Raw genomic sequence first — 16,964 nt, forward strand, 5'->3', positions numbered from 1 at the left:
TGCAACGATTTTTCTAAAATTGATGGTTTTTAGCAACATTTTTTTTAAAAGGTGGTTTTTTGCAAAAAAAAAAGATTTAAAAGGTGGTTAAATGCAAAATTTCCAAAAAAAATGAGAAGTTCATAGACAAAAGCTAGATAGAGTGTGGGAAAAGTATAGAGTACAAGACACGTGGAAAATTCAAGGATTATTTAAGAAATACAATGAATAAAGTTAAAAATAAATAAAAAAATAAAAAATAAAAAAAGGTAAAATGGTCTTTTCATACTACCCAAAAATAGAAACGAAAACAACATTTTGAGTCTCTAAAATAGGAAAACAGTAACTGTAATATGGGACGAAGAGAGTACTATTATAAGATAAATTTTCTCGTGAATTTCAGCTTAGCAAATAGTGTAAACCCGGGCGTTGCCCCGGGTTACTACAATAGTAATTGTCATTGTCAAACTAAAATGGAGTATTTTTTTATTGAACCTTACGGTTTGCACTTATATAAATTTTTTTACATATTAATAAAACATTTGATAATTGGCTTAAAATGTAAAATTGTTATCTTTCTTATAAGAGGTTGAAGGTTCAATCCTCTTGGCTTTACAATGGAGTTTGTTTGTAACCTATCAGCTTTGGTGTAATTCAAAAGGTGCAACATTTTAATGTCGCATATCACCCGCTGAATAGACATCCAGTCCATCATAAGCATAGGGTATTATTATCATCATCGTTAATTTCTCATTATTACTATTATTTTATTATTATTATTATTACTACTATGTTTACAAGTCTATTGGAATAAGAATTGTTGCACAATATATGTGAAGTATAAACTTTTCATGCTTTGAATTTTGGACACATGTAGGGTTTAGCGTGGCTCAAATTTCATAAGCCCTACCAATTGTCTCTTAAGGCTTCTTAAATTCTCTATAAATTTTAAGATTAAGAAATTGACGAAAATTTATGGAAGAACCTAAAATTATTGGTAAATGCTCATGCAGCAAGTTTCTAGATTCATGTAGTTAATTTAAAAAGCATGTGTCTAGGGCTATAGGTGATTCTACACACTTCTTCCATAGCGTATAAATGTGTGATTTTGAACATTATTTGAAAGCATGTAATCCAGTTATACCTTTCTAATGTTTTAAACTCTCAACTCATACACTCATTATATATACTCGCTAGTATATTATTATTTGTGGATTTTTTGATGGATTTCGAACACTAGACCTTAAAGAAACAAGATCTACTTCCTTACCATCTTAGACAATAACAATTGATGTCATCTTTACATATAAATATAACTATAAATGACATACATAAATTAAAAAGGAAATACGAGATATACAGTTTGAAAAAAAAGGAATAAACTCAAAATTTCACAAACCATATAGTGTTAAAAAATATCTTTTTTTAGTCTTTATCAATTAGTAACATAATTTTTAACATTATGCATAACATACACAATCGATGATAATATATTTCATTTTGCCAAAAAAGATGATAATATATTTCATAAACAAACAATTTAATCAAAGTGGTAACCGGGTGCAACGTCCGGGGCCGCACCCTGGTTATAATTTATAACTAAGATTTTTTTATTTTTTTATTTTTTTTTTTGAGATCAATTTATAACTAAGATAATCAATGGAAAGTGCTACTTTTTTCTTTTCATAATCCATATTCATTATAATATAGGGTAATATGTTCGTTCGAGGTTGATTAGCAACACTACAACTTTGAAAAATTATGAGGGTGAAGGATAATTCAAGTGGTCAAAAATTCTTTCTCGTTTCTTAAATATCTATTTTGAAATTTGAATAGAAATATCGATTTTTGAATAAATTATCACATAAACTCATTATTTGAAATCCTAATTTAGAAGTGGTAATTTAATGTAATATATTTTGGTTTTCCATAATTTTTTTTTTTTATTATTATCCTATATATTACGATTTTATTACTTATATAATAATTGTTTAGTAGTTGTATTTCACACAATTACCATTCACATATTTGTTTTTTCTTTTCCAAACTAATGAAATGAAAAAGTTAATGTTTTCTCGATCATATTATTGGATTACTTTTCAAATTTTATAACAAAACTTATACTTGTCAGTTGCCATTATATAATAAGGAGGTGTAAAAAATGACCCCTCATAAACCTGTAAGTGGCCACTCGTTAATATCCGAGCCCATTCCGAGGCATTTGTTACCTTTTCCTTATTGATCTTTATATTTATCTATATTCAGACTCGTGAAATATGAGAAACAAAAATTTAATGGGGCGGAGGGAGTATATAATATAGATAGATTGCATTCAATTACCCAAAAAATTCTATCAATTACAAGTAGTGACATTTCACGGAAATAAAAAAGCTTAAATAACTTAAATAAGGAGTCAATGTACATTGGACATGTAAATTTACATGGGGCATGCAAAAAAGTAGAGAGAAAAAGTGATAAAAGTATATGGAAATGCAAAATTTACATAAGGAAGCTAAAATTGCACAAATATTATTGCAAATTGGAGGAGATTTTGGTAATAGAGTAATATTAATAATGGTTGGAGAAAGCAAATGTTACTATAATTTTGGGACTTAAATTAGGCCATAAAGTATTGTAAAAAAAAAAGGCAATAAAGTACTATTAATAAAGGACAGAGGGAGTACTTGAATACGCAATCACAAGGAACACTTGTTGAGTTAGAGATAACTCAAATGATTAGTGCTTTCCTTTCGATTTCAGAAAATTCTGAGATCGGATTTCAGCCCGCCCTTGTGGCTCTCTAAACACCAAACAAACAAGGAACACTTGTCGATGATGGACATGTGTGATATGTGTTACCAACAATGTCTAATTGGGTAAATTCACATCCATACTCTCGTAAAAAAAACAAAAGAAAAAAGGAATCACACCCATACTAGGGCTACATCTTTCTTGCATTCAGCAGAAAGCATTTTTCCTCTCTCACTCTCGCACACATGCTCAACCGATTCACCTCATTTCCCCCGACGATGCCTCTCACCAGATGAGCGGCGCCCAATCTTCACCCTAAATCTTTAACCTAATTGCGTCTTGTTGATCATTTATCTTTTCAATCATCCACTCAATTTGTCTTTCGGATTGTTGAATTTCAATTTCAATTGTTGTTTCTCCAAACCCTAGAAAATGTCGGGCGGCTTTTTCCGGGTAATTAAATTTATCTATCTTTTTTTTGGAATCTGGTAGTTTTGGAACTGCGTAATGTTGGTGATTGATATTCTGATTATGAATTGATTATTTTTAGATCGGATTTAATTGCATATGCACTCGAATTAATATGTTTGATTTAACGTTCAATTGTCGATGTAATTGTTGTCGTTTCAGCTGTTTTGATCTTGTATATGTAGAAATTGCTTGTTTATTACGCCTGGTTGATTTTGTGTCAATTTGTTGGAGTTTATATGATTGGAATTTGGAATTTTCCATGTGAATAGGGTACGTCGGCTGAGCAAGACACTCGGTTCTCAAATAAGCAAGCAAAGTTGCTCAAAACGCAGAAGTTTGCTCCAGAACTCGAACATTTGGTTCGTTTTATCAATACTATTGTCATCACTTGAGTATTTGCTAGGGAATTGAAATTTGAACTAATTGTAATTTGTTGATTGTTCGTATGGTGAATTTTGTTGGTTAGGTTGATATTTCAAAGGTGAAAATGGATGTTATCAAGCCGTGGATCGCGAAAAGAGTGACTGAACTCCTTGATGGATTTGAAGATGAAGTGCTCATTAACTTTATCAATGGACTTCTTGAAGGAAAGGTAACCTATGTTACTGTCATCATGTAATATTGCAGTCATTTGCTGGATATAATTTATTGATGCATCCAGTTTTTTTTGTGTCAATTTACTTATATATTGTTTTCAGTACAATTCACTTACATCAATCTCTACTTGGACAACTGCATGTATTCGGAAATACAGACACATACTCAATGACTCAAATTTGTCTAACTGGTTGTTGTTTCCTTGTCCGTGTTGTTCCGTTACAACACTTTCATATAATCATATCTGTCACCAAGAAACACATTATCTGCTCTAGTAGCAGTTTTATGACGGAGTCAATTTTAGAGTCACAACATAAACTGTTTACTTGCAGAGGTTATAGATTGTATTCATCTCATTCTAAAAGGTTAAATTTTGCTTAATTCTCTGCATATTTTGTTGCAGGTTGTTAATGGAAAGCAGATCCAAATTCAGCTGACTGGTTTCATGGAAAAGAATACTGGTAAGTTCATGAAAGAGCTTTGGTCGCTTCTTCTCAGTGCGCAGAAAAATGCTAGTGGCGTACCCCAACAATTCCTGGATGCTAAGGAAGAGGAAACTAGGAAGAAAAAGGTTCGTATTTTTACAGTGAGGCTCATTGTTCAAGACTGTACTTACCAATGTTGCGTGATTAACTCTTTGTGAATATTTGCAGGAGGAGAACGATCGTATCTTTAATGAAATCCAGAGAAGGAAAGAGAAGGAAAGAGAAGATTCTGAGCAAGAGAAAGTGAGGCAAATGGTAACTTAATATGTTTCATGCTAGAGCTAGCTTTTTGAGAGTTGGGTTGTTTGATTTTAACTCTCTTGTTTCTTATGGCCACTCAGCTTGCTTCTGCAATTATTTGGGTTCATGTCCTTACCTCAAACTACTGTAGGATGACGGGCTTGGAAAATATTCTAATGACGAATCAAGTCGAAGACGAGAAAGAGGTTCTGGTGCGCAATCTGAAGATGAGAATGGAGCTGACGTGAAAAATGGTTTTGGAGGAAGATCCAGGTTGGTTGCTAAACAATTAATGCTTATTTAATATCCGTGATTTTTGATGTACACTCCTTTGAGTGTTGTAGATTCTCGATGGTCTTTTATAGTTCCATTGGCATGTGCAAATGGTTTTAAAGATTAAACTGAAATATTTGAATCGTTTTAGGGAGCATTTTGTAAAAACTGATTAAAAGTTGTTTGGTCTTTCTTCTAATCTTCTGTGTTTAAAAAATCTGAAGTCCTCAAGTCTTTATCCCACCACAAAGGACTGTTTGTTATTGAAAACTGCATCAGTTTTATTCAAATTAAACATTACAACTGTGATGGTTATATTTCAAAAGGGTTTTAGCGATTTTTTTATATCAATGTACCGTATGCCTTTTCGCAGTTTATTATTGTACTTGTGATTCGCTAAGTAAGTGGTTGCATAAAATTTCTTTTGTACTAGCTTTTAATGCGAATTTTTTTGTTGGTATGTTGAAGCTTCGTAGTTGCTTTAATATATGTATTTTGGGATTTTGGTATTAGGTATGTGGTATTCTTTACTTGTTCCGTTCCGCATATATTGCACCATTTACCTTTTTAGGAATTTTCATATTTTTGCAATTTGTTTTTTAGGAAACTTTTTCCTTGTACATTTACCAATTTACCCTTACTAAACCCATGTGAGTAATTCCTTGCAAGGAGGACACTTTTGTCATTTTGCCTTTCTCTCCTCTTACCAGATTTCTTGCCCCTCCCCCCATGGTGCAATATTTGAGGAACGGAGGAAGATATATTTTTCTACCTTGTCTTCTTAAACATCATTAATGGTTAAACCTCCTTATGATGAGGTTTCCTATCTATGTTGCTTATCAGTGTCATCTATAGATGACTAAAATATGTTCTTATTGGTGTCTATTGTATTCTGGAAAAAAAAATACTTGTATTGATCTTGTTTTTACTTTGTATAATGCACATGTGTAGCTTCCGTTTTTGCATTTGCATGTTCAAAGAATTTGGAGTAGAATTGTCACACCCTATATTCTGCTGTGGATGGTTGTCATGGTAGTTTAGGAAATAGATCATTTTGTGCCCAACTTACTGATACAGCTGTCATGTACTCATGTCTATCTATTTGTCATTATTTCCATGAACATGGTGTTTTCTCCCCCTTCCCCTCTTTTTCTTAAGTGTGTTTGAATTTGCTTCCTGTGGGTGCATCAAGTTGTTTTGGTTTTGGGTAGATGCTGCATTGTCTCTTGACCTCCAAACATTTGGGTGTTTTGGGTAGATGCTGCATTGTCTCTTGACCTCCAAACATTTGGGTGCTGTTGCATCATCCTTAGACGTGATTGGTGATTTAGTTGGCAACAGAAATATTGACATACAAACTACCTCTTTATTTGCAGAGCATCCAAGTCACCATCTGATCATTCTCAATCACCTCATCGGTAAGTATTCTAGCTATTTTTCTTGCTTGAACAATATGCAAACTTGTGTGTTATCAGATTTTCTTCTTTTGGTTCTTTAGAGCACTGCTCGATCTAGGTGTATTACCAAGTCATATTCTATTTTTAGAAGTTTTCCAAAGGATTTGGTCTTTACAGCATAAAGTGAATTGAACAGGTTGTCGTTATCACTTAATAGTTTGCTCTTTTGTTGTTATGCTCTTAAGTCAATGATTATGCCGCTTCCATTTTTAAGAGATTCTCAAATTATGTGGTTTCGGCATGTTTTTCAGTAGGTTGCTATTTGATGTCAGTATTTAGTTGTGTTTTATCCACCTTTTTATTGGATGTTTATAAAATTACTGTTTTATTATTAACGTTACTACTGTTTGAATATTTGATTACAAAGTATCATATTATTTCTATGTTTCATTTTTTATATTTTTTTGGTCATCATTTGTTTGTTTCCACCGACCAACTTCCATGTTACAATTATCTTTGCTAACTTAATTGGATATATTTGTTTGTTAGTTGAGTACCGACTTCTTTAGCAGGATTCACACTAGATATTGGTGCTACACTGCTGCATTGTGTTACTATTTTCTTTCTTTTCCTTCTCTTGAAATTTTTATACACCCGGTGCAAGGTGCACCCACAAGTATTTTCTGCTCATTTAATTATTTTTGCTCAATTTAAATTCTTAAAATGAGCAAAAAAAAAAAAAAAAAATCAAATGTGCAAAAAAGCCACCCTTGGGTGCACTTGGGTGTATATATAAGGTTATGCCCTTCTCTTAGTTCCTGTGGTGATCAGGATTCACAATGTTGATACTTTTTCAGAGACTGAAACATCTTTTTCTTACTTGTAGAGAAAGAAGTGTATCAAGGAGTATTTCTGGCTCTCCTAGGCCAAAAAGGCAATCGGTTTCTCCTGGAAGAAGACATCAATCGCCCCGAAGAAGATCTGTCACACCTAGGAGGCGGTCTGCCCGGGAGTCAGTGTCTCCAAGGCGGAGGTCTCTTTCCAGAAGGCGGTCTCCATCTCGTACACGTTATAGGTCTCCATCTCCTATGAGGCGCCGGGTCCGTTCTCCAGCACGTAGAAGGTCACCATCTCCAATTCGACGCATGTCACCTTCTCCTGCCAGAAGATCACCATCTCCTTTAAGACGACGGTCTCGCTCACCTTTGCGACGGCGGTCTCCTTCTCCTAGGAGGCGTAGGACACCTTCTCCGTGGCGTCGACGATCACCATCCCCTAGGCGACGCAGATCCCCTTCTCCTGTTCGTCGCCGTAGGAGAAGGTCCTCTTCAAGTCCGAGGTCTCGGTCTCCAGGTCTGCGTAGGTCTCCGTCTCCTATACGACGTAGGTTCCAATCCCCTGTCAGAAGGCCTTTTCCTGTCCGACGTAGGTCTCCGTCTCCTGCACGGCGTAGGTCTCCGTCTCCTGCACGACGCAGGTCTCCGTCTCCTGCTCGACGTAGGTCCCCCATGGCAAGGGGACACCGTTCTCCATCTCCAGTGGAACATAGATCTTTAGCTCCAGTTCGGAGAAAGTCACCTGTTCCAGCTCGTAGTCGATCACCTACTCCATCACCTAGCAGATCTCCGTCACCTGCCAGTCAAAGTTCCGGATCACCTGTCAGGCATATTTCTGCTTCACCAGTTAAGACAAGATCACCCAGGATTCAGAATTCCCCACATGGATCCCCTAGAGATCAAAACAGGTAATTTATGGATCAGTCAGTTGCAGTATTGCATTTGTGAATTTGTATTCTTTAAGCATCACTCTCAACTTTATTTTTGCTGAAGCATCTTGCAGTTTCAGTTTAGCTCTAATTTGCTCAAAAAGTATTCTCTCTCTCTCTCTCTCTCTCTCTCTATATATATATATATATATATGTGTGTGTGTGTGTGTGTGTGTGTGTGTGTGTGTGTGTGTGTAAAGTCAAAAGATCTTATCTTTAGATGGATTTACAGTGACCACGAGCCTGCAATGATGGCTCGTAGACAGCCTATTTCATTGTCCCCCCAAAGAGATAATCGAAAGCGTTCACCCAGAAATGTTGCGTCTGTCTCACCTTCTCCAGAGAAGTCAAATGCGGCCTCACCACTATCCCGCAAAAAGAGTTCTGGTGAAGATAAGAGGTCTTTCTCTGCTGCCTAAATTTAAGTAACAAATTTTCGGTTTATTGGGACTTTTATAATAAGTTTAACTTTTTCTTTTCTTTTCTTGTGCAGGCTGGCAAGTCCATATGACAGTCCTGAAAAAAAATCAGGGGATAAAACGACCATTAATGGAAATCGGAGTCCTAGTAGATTGAGAGGCCACAAAGTTCGTCATGGAAGCCTAGAAATGAGAGGAGATAAATTTGATAATGATAGGTTCAATTTGTCAAATATAAACAATAATTTTCATTTTACTGGAAGTGTTCATTTCAAAAATTGCAGTTTTTTAAAACATCAATGGTTATTTTATAGGGAGTATCAGGCGGACAAGTACAAGTCAGAAGAAAAAAAATCAGGACGCTCATCAGTTGGCAATCAGAGGGATTCTCCTGATCGATCAGTTAGATACCAACATCGTGGTAATGTTGATGCACGACAGGATGATGAGATAATAAGGTAATGAACTAATGACTGTTATATGAATTGTCTTTTTGTGCTGCATTCTCTTGTAAAAGCAGTTATTCCTCATTTATTATTGACTGGTTTACAGTGAAGAAGCTTCTTTGAAGGAAGTTCGTGCTCTGAAAAAGTCACCACCTAGAGGTACTGTATCAGATGAGAGGTCTGACATATTGTACCCTGGGGATGTTTTCAAGTTGGATGAAAAGAGGAACTACCAACAGAAAGATACTAGGGACAACACTGTGTCTGACTCCGTAGTGAAATTACAAAATAAACGAAGAAGTCCTAGTGTTGACTCTGAATCTGGATCTGAGGAAAGTGAGAAGCATAGAGCTGAAGTTTCTGAGAAGAGGAAGCATCGAAGGTCAAGGCGAAGAGAAGTGGCATCTGATGATACTAGTTCTGAATCTGAGATGGAGGATAGAAAAGAAGCTAAGAGAAGAAAGAAAGAAGAGAAGAAAATAAGAAAAGAGGAGCGACGTAGGCGTCGTGAGGAGCGGCGCCGGAGGAAGGAAGAGAAGCGTGCTGGTAAACGGAAGCGAAAGTCAAAAGATGCTGATGCCCTGTCTTCTGATGTGGAAAACAATGAAAAGGATACCAATGCTGCAAATGGTGAACGTCGTACAACAAAGTATTCAAGTGATGAAGAAGAGACAGAATCACAAAAGAAGAGGCTTGAGATTGAGCTACGTGAAAAGGCTCTTGAATCACTAAGAGCAAAGAAGGGGATTAGCCGTTGAATATGTTCTTTTTGTAACTTCTGATGTTGCCTATATTTTGCAACGTTGAACGATTTCTAATGGCTTTGTTTTTGTTTTTTGTTTTTTTTGTTATTGTTATGTGTACTTTATATCTTAAATGCTATAAATGTAGTTGATATATCTTTAATGCGGTCTGTGTTTGCTGCTGGCAGTTGAGATGGATAGTTGAGGATTTCTGAGATATCTCTTGACTGCGACTGTACGCAGGACTTGCTGCTATATATTCTGGTAATGACTGTTTCCATTGTTGGTTTCTCGTATATGTAGAATATCCGGAGAGCATTGCTTTTGGGTGTTACTCATCCTGCTGTTGTACGACCCTTATTTGTTGTTATTGATTAGTTCACTCAATGTTGCTAGTGAATAATAACTTATAATAGTTATGCCCATTCAATCTAGTGATTGTAATGTATTGTAAGGAAGTAATACCTAATGGTGCCATTATTCCATATTGTTTTTAGTACTAAGTCAGCTTTCTGGTTAATTGATAGATCATAATATTCCAACTAGATGTGGTTGAGAACCTGAGCTGGCCTACTTATTGAGCACAATTCAGGTGAAGTATTTCAGTTCTTTGACAGTCTCTTGGGAGAAGATTTGTGTACATATAGACTACAAAATATGTCCATTGGAATTTTATAGCATAGGGCTTTTTTTTTCTTTGAGTTGTGTATCTTACTTTTGTGTCATTGGCAGCTTGAAAGGAGTTCTTGGACTGTGTATAGTTTTTGACTGGTGCTTGCTTTGGATGCTTGCTCTCCTGTTCTCCATACGGGTAGATTCCTGCATGTATAACTACCTTACTACAGTCAATAGGTATTGGTATCAGTCTCTCTTTGTCAATTCATTGCTTCTGCATTGTAAACAATTTGGTCAGGGGATAGGTATTGGTATCAGTCTTTTCTTTGTCATTCGTTGCTTCTACATGTTAAACTATCTCAAATCATGAACAATACTTTTTTGTCATCTATGTCTCTTTCTCTCCCGTTCTGGTTTTCTGGGATAGATCTGTTACTAGCTTCGTCACTGTGGCACTACTGACTATTCTGCAGTTCTCTTTTTTCCATATTTGTTCTGTTAGCTTTTTTTATTGACTTGCATTAAGCTGTTCTCTACTGTACATGGTATGCATAATATTTGCAGAATAGGAAGTGATTTTCATCTTCTGAAGTGGTTTTGAGTTTGATTTGATGTTACTAACTTACAAAGTCAATGTTGACATGCTATGCCAGACTACATTCTACTTTATGGTTTTTCATGAACTAGCAAACTGAGTTGTATTTATTTAATTGGAGCAGGCTTGATGTTGGTATAGTTCAATTACTACGTAGAAAGTATGTTTAGACATAGATTAGCATTTTGTGACTGAAGAGATTGCAAAACTTAGCATACTTTGTTATTTTTAAATCACCCAGATTAGGGAAGGAATTACTATTCTGTATCATTATTAAGTGTGATGGTTGTTTTGTGCTGTTATTTGGGTTTCAATTGGAGAGATGAATTATTACTATTCTGCTGTTTTTGTTGATATGCCCGTTGTAATTATTATTTTTTTGTTGTTAAGGCTTGCCTGAATCTCACTGCACTAATTTTCACGGTTGGGTCAAGTTACTCGTTGATGTGTGCTTCAGAAGTTAAGATCTTACCTATGTCTAGAGATTAGTGGCACCTTATTTTCTATATTGTTTCTGTATATTTTACATTGTTTGCCAAAATATGCTATATCAATTGTAAAGTTCAAATTGCAAAGTCAGGTTTGTACTGTTAACCCGTGCTTATGAATTGAAGAGATATTATGCTGATTAGGGAACAATTTATGAATGAAGTTTTTTGTCGGATTTGTTTGCTCGCTAATGGTGTACTTCTTTCGAGTGTCCTTATTTTGAGGCAGTAGTGGTCTTTATGGAAAAATTTTCTTCTAAGCAAATCAAATTCCCAGAATTTTTCCTTGCCATTAATAATTTAATGTCGTAATTTTATGGTAGAACTTTGATGATGTTGGTTGTTATCTATCTGTATGTAGGTATTGAGTACTTAACATAAATGTAGTCTGTCAGAAATATTAAGGTTGTGACTGTCAATATAGTTTATAAGAAACACGCTAACTAAAATTCTCTGTTAATACAAGGTTAACTTTTTAAATTGGATCAATATTTTGCTTCGTGCAACTATGCTGATAGTGGCATTTGGGCCAGTTTGACTTTAAACATGACAAGAATTGTGTTACACCAGCTGCTGTTGTTAGCTGCTAGTTGGTACAATACTCTGTTGTCTGCTGATGTTAGTTATGTACCAGTGTTGTCGCTGCAAGTAACGACTGCATCTGTGTTATCCATTTCGTTTGCTCCCTGCTCCGCATATTACGAGTTTGCAAAATTTGACTAGTTTGAGAATTTTCTTCTTATTCTAATGCTATAATTATAATAATCTCTTTTCATCATTGTCTTGTAACTTTGTAAGTCCGCTGTAACAGCTTCCTACTATGTCGATAACTCTATCAAACTCGTTCAAGCCTTTAATTTCAACTGTGCCCACAAAGGCCTTTAATTACTCTATCATACTGGTTGATTTCGTTGTACTCAGTCTGATAAATAAAACAAGTTTGGTGAACTCTTTGGAAGTCTGGGTCCGCGTTTGCCCGTGTTGCGTTAAGTAACTAAGGCAACATCTAAACAATACGCCCTATTTTTTTCGTTGTACCTTGTTATATTTCATCTTTGTCAACGCACAAGGCTAATGGCATGACTCTGCCTAATGATATAAAATAGGATAATGTAGTGTTTGTAGAGCTATTTAATATCAATGAGCTCTTTCCAACAATGATTGAAAAAAGAAATTATAGTCACTAATTATGGTTAACTCGGGTAATCAGTAAAGTGGTGTAAGGTGATATTTAAGAGATGAATTTATTCCGGTAAATATCATTGCCCTTTCGGCTCTCTAAAAAAATTGTATGAATTTTATTACTCCGTAAATATCTGCATTGACTGGTTATAAAAATGGATTGAGACTTGTCAAAATTATCCCTATTCCCTTACCCATATAAGGGCGCTATCTGAAAACTTAGTGGTCATCGTTATATTGTAGATAGTGTTTGCGTGGCTGATGTTAATTGGGTAAAGATAAGCAGATGGATTGTCTTCTTTCTTCTGCCTGTGTACTGCACATTACACAAACTAACAGAATTGATACTAATGTTAATGAATGGATCACAAACTAAAATCACAAAGATTTCTAAACTAACTAAGCCTTAATTTTTTTGAGTAACTCCTATGGCTCATACTGTCCCTTCCAATTCATTTCTGTTAACTACTACACCTCATTCTAGGCTGCTGGTTTCCAAGAAACCAAGGCAGCTTACTGTCTTTGCTAAGAACGCCGGGCCTTTTTCATCGTTTCGACTACGAAAGCAGTCGGGTGATGATGATGCAGCTTCTGAAGATGATGGCCAAGTTAAAAACAATAATCCCTTTCAGTTTAACTGGAGTAAGATATCTGAAGTTGATGTCAAGTCATTGATTCCGGTTGTCAATAATTCTTCTGGCTTGGTGGGCCCTGGTAGGCAGAAGGATGCTGGGACTGTTTTTGTTGTGGGTGCCACCGGTCAGGCGGGTGCACGCATTGCTCAGAAGCTATTGCGAGAGGGCTTTAAGGTCCGCGCTGGGGTGCCAGACCTTGGTGCGGCACAAGAATTGGCTCGGTTTGCCTCAGACTATAAGGTGGTTTATCTTCTTACTGTTTTTTCTTTTTTACTTTATGTTTTTTGGTGATTGAGAGATTTATGATTGTACGCGCTACTTTTTATATTTGTGTTTGAAAAGAAATAGATGATGTTAATGTTAGAGTTGGAGATCAATTCTTTGTGAATAGGAAAGCAGGGTTATAAGAAGTTTAAACTATAGAAGCCATGATATGCTATGATTTTGCATTAAAAGGGAGGAAGAAAAATCTTTACAATGTCATTTAAGGTTGGTATGTTGTTTACTTACATTTGAATAGTTGGCAGATTATATCAAAGGAAGAACTGAAACGCTTGAATGCTGTTGAATCCACGTTCAACGATGCAGAATCAATCGCGAAAGCAATAGGGAATGCAAGCAAGGTGGTAGTTACAATTGGTTCTTCTGAGAATGGCCCCAACAAAGAGGTCACCACATCAGATGCTCTACAGGTGGTTGAAGCAGCTCAACTCGCCGGTGTGGGTCACTTGGCGATCATCTATGATACTGCACCAGTTGCAGCAACCAATAATGTACTGGATGGAATCTCCTCCTTTTTCAACAACCTTTTCTCAAAATCTCAGCCATTGACTATTTCTGAGTTCTTGGAGAGAGTCATCCAGACTGATGTCAGATACACGTTCCTCAGGACGACATTTACTGAGGATTTTTCCCCCGAGAGTTCTTACAATGTTGCTGTGGCCACAGAAGGGAGTGCTGGCACAAACGACTACAAAGTAATGTAATGTATGCGCACAAATGTTGAAAAAAAAAAATGGCTACTTTCTGTATGTTTATGGAGCTGTCCTGTTTTTGGATGGTTTTAATCCTTAGTCCTTACTTGTACAGGTAGCAAGGTCACAGATGGCTACTCTGGTGGCAGGTCTTTTCTCAAATACAGCAGTAGCCGAAGATAAGGTAGGTTGACATTCTGCACATATCACAATAATCTTATTTAAACATGGTAAAATTGCCTATAACATGGTTTAATGCCAAGTTGAAACTAGCATGTGTATTTGATCGTTGGATGCATCATAGTCAAGTTAATATTTGTTGGACTTCACATGTAAAGGTCGGACACATTTTAAGGGTCTTGTCCTGAAATTATTGATCCACAAATTGGAATAAATTGGAATCAGCTGATATATTATTGAGACTACTTTTGCATTTTAAAATCAACAAACAAGATTAGAGAAAACTGCCAAAGGCCACTTAGCACGAGCTGAATCACATTAACATAACATATGATGCAAAATACGTAGTAATATGCTCAGGACCAAGAATTAGTCTGCTGATGAACACAGATTTCTAATCTAGAGATTGTATTCTTTTCACCCGGTAAAATTTATCATCTGGGAATTCAAGATTCCATTTGTTAAATTTCACGTGTGTTCAAAATTGGGTTTGGAATGCCTAGGAACGGAGGGTTGTGGTTCTGTTCTTGTTCCTTCTCCAACGCAGGACTTTTCACCTGTGAATACATGCTTATCTGGAGCTCAAGATGTAGTTTTTGTCCAGATAGTTTAGATTTCCTCTATCCCTCTAGGAATGCAAGGAGAGTTATACTTCTATCATTTGAAAAGTTGAATATTCTTCCTTGCTTATGTAACATTTTCAGGTGGTGAACGTGTATGCGGATCCATCAGCCCCATTAAAGACTTTAGACGAACTTTTCAGGTATTGTTACATTCTGCACTACGAACAAGCATTCTAACTTGGCCCATTTTGTTCTACCAAAACAACACATATGCTAAAAACTATTGAATTTCAGTTCCATCCCAGAGGACAATAGGAGGAAAGAATATGCAGAAGCAGTTGCAAGAGCTAAAGCAGAAGAAGAAGCTATAAAAGCTGCTGAGCAAGCCCAGGAAGCAGCTGAGGCTAAGAAACTGCTCGAAGAAGAAGTGAAAAAGTTGGCAGAGCAAGAAGCACGAGCTGCTAGTTTAGCTGAGGAAGCTAAAGAGAAGGCAGATAAAGCAGGAACCTCATTGGATAACTTATTAACTAGAGCTAAAGACATTGGCTCAGGAATTTCCTGGGACCAAATTGGGTCACAGCTTTCCAGTGCAGTGAAATCATCAAATATCGAGCTTTCCAAAGTTCAGGTTGCTACTGTGAGAGGACAAGCAAAGGCCCAGAAGTTACCCACACAAAAAGCTGTGACCAAACAAAGTACTCCGAAGCAAAGATCTAGACCAAAAGCAAAACCAACACCTGCAGAGGAAAAACCTATCAGTAAAGAGACGAAGAAGGAAGTAAGGAACATATTGGGTGGTCTGTTCAAGCAAGAAACTATCTATGTCGACGATGTTTGATAATTGCCATGATTTTTCTGGTCCAACTATTCAGAGTAGCAATACTTCTGGTGCATTATGTTCTTAAGTCCTGGTTTCTTGTATATGTATGGTTCCAAGTTCAGGTTTCCTGTTATTCCAGTGAAGTATGTATCTGTCATCTAAAGATATGTTTCATGCTGTATATGTATTACATCGCCCCCTCCTTTCTTTAGCCAAAGTTTATTGCTTGAAAATTGAATGAGAAGAATCGGAAAATCAAATTATTACATAGATTAAATTTTTTATTTTGTAATAAACTAGTTACTAGCTTACTACATCAATTCTAAGCATAGCTAATACCCGAAATAGGAGCAACTCTTCGTTTACATGAGAGCTGGATCTTAGCAGTTGCCTTGCTTTGTGTTGAATTTTGATGTTGTGGCAAACTTGAAGCTTCTTACACACTACACAAACACAATTTGCCACCTTGTTCACGACCATCACCAAAAAATGAAAGTAATTTCCTTCCTAGTGAAATTACCAAGATTATAGTTATTTCTCCTACTACCAAACATGTTGCTCAGGTAAATGAAACTTGTAAAATTTTTACTACTTCGTACTATTTATAGAATTTAATTTAACTATTTCCTAATTAATCAACAGGTAGGAAGTAGACGAGAATGTTGTGACATTTTAGATCAAATTGAGAAGAATGTGACCATGATCAAGTATATAGATCTTGCGCAAATGATGAAATATTGGGTTACGATTCATATTTATAATTATGTCACATTATATGTACAAGATGCAATTTTCTCCCTAAATGTAGTGGATTTATTTTTAGATAGATTTGCTTTTGTTCAATGAAAATTTTCTCAATACCTTATTATTTTTTTCTTACTATAATTTGTATTAATTTCATGGTACATCTTTTGTCCATTTACACATTTGGCTTGTAGTATCGGACTCCATAATCCTTCTAAAAAAGTATGCTCCATAGATCTTTATGATTTATGCATAGTATGTTCTTTATTATTTAAGTACAAATGAAAATACAATTGTAACAAAAAGAAATTGAACAAATTATCTTCTTATATTCATTATACCACGGAGTATTTCATATTTAAATGGATATCATCTCATCTCAAACTTCATGAAATAACACAAAATGGTTGTTTAAAAAAAAAGAACTTTTCCTTTTTTGTTAACCAGTCTCGAGGCCAATAAGTATTAAATAATTACATTTTCCGTTAACCAGTCTCGAGACCTACAAGTATTAAGGGTCTATTCCAATTTATTAAACCGAACTGAACTGAACTGAGCTGAAATGAATCGTTTATGATAGAAGAAAATTAGAAACGGAACTG

General features: G+C 35.7%; 1 protein-coding gene across 3 annotated transcripts; it reads left to right on the plus strand.

Moving 5' to 3' along the window:
* The first annotated feature begins 2,731 nt into the window (after positions 1–2,731).
* On the plus strand, positions 2,732–15,932 carry LOC110683358 (protein plastid transcriptionally active 16, chloroplastic-like). Of its 3 annotated transcripts, XM_021859708.1 has the most exons (15): positions 2,732–3,183; positions 3,471–3,560; positions 3,668–3,793; positions 4,202–4,369; positions 4,452–4,538; positions 4,675–4,796; positions 6,173–6,214; positions 7,080–7,937; positions 8,191–8,358; positions 8,452–8,595; positions 8,692–8,835; positions 8,930–9,830; positions 10,094–10,158; positions 10,299–10,418; positions 11,167–11,995. In XM_021859708.1, the coding sequence occupies exons 1-12, from the start codon at positions 3,163–3,165 to the stop codon at positions 9,579–9,581; spliced, it is 2,622 nt and encodes an 873-aa protein (XP_021715400.1). In that variant the 5' UTR covers positions 2,732–3,162; the 3' UTR covers positions 9,582–9,830; positions 10,094–10,158; positions 10,299–10,418; positions 11,167–11,995. The 3 variants fall into 3 exon arrangements, with proteins under 3 accessions (XP_021715400.1, XP_021715399.1, XP_021715402.1); XM_021859707.1 differs by having other exon boundaries at positions 10,299–11,995; XM_021859710.1 differs by lacking the exons at positions 2,732–3,183; positions 3,471–3,560; positions 3,668–3,793; ... (6 more) ...; positions 8,452–8,595; positions 8,692–8,835 and adding exons at positions 13,609–14,058; positions 14,171–14,239; positions 14,940–14,998; positions 15,093–15,932 and having other exon boundaries at positions 9,586–9,830; positions 10,299–13,321.
* The last annotated feature ends 1,032 nt before the right edge of the window (positions 15,933–16,964 follow it).

This window comes from Chenopodium quinoa, unplaced genomic scaffold, assembly GCF_001683475.1.
Source record: "Chenopodium quinoa cultivar QQ74 unplaced genomic scaffold, ASM168347v1, whole genome shotgun sequence".
Lineage (NCBI taxonomy): Eukaryota > Viridiplantae > Streptophyta > Magnoliopsida > Caryophyllales > Amaranthaceae > Chenopodium > Chenopodium quinoa.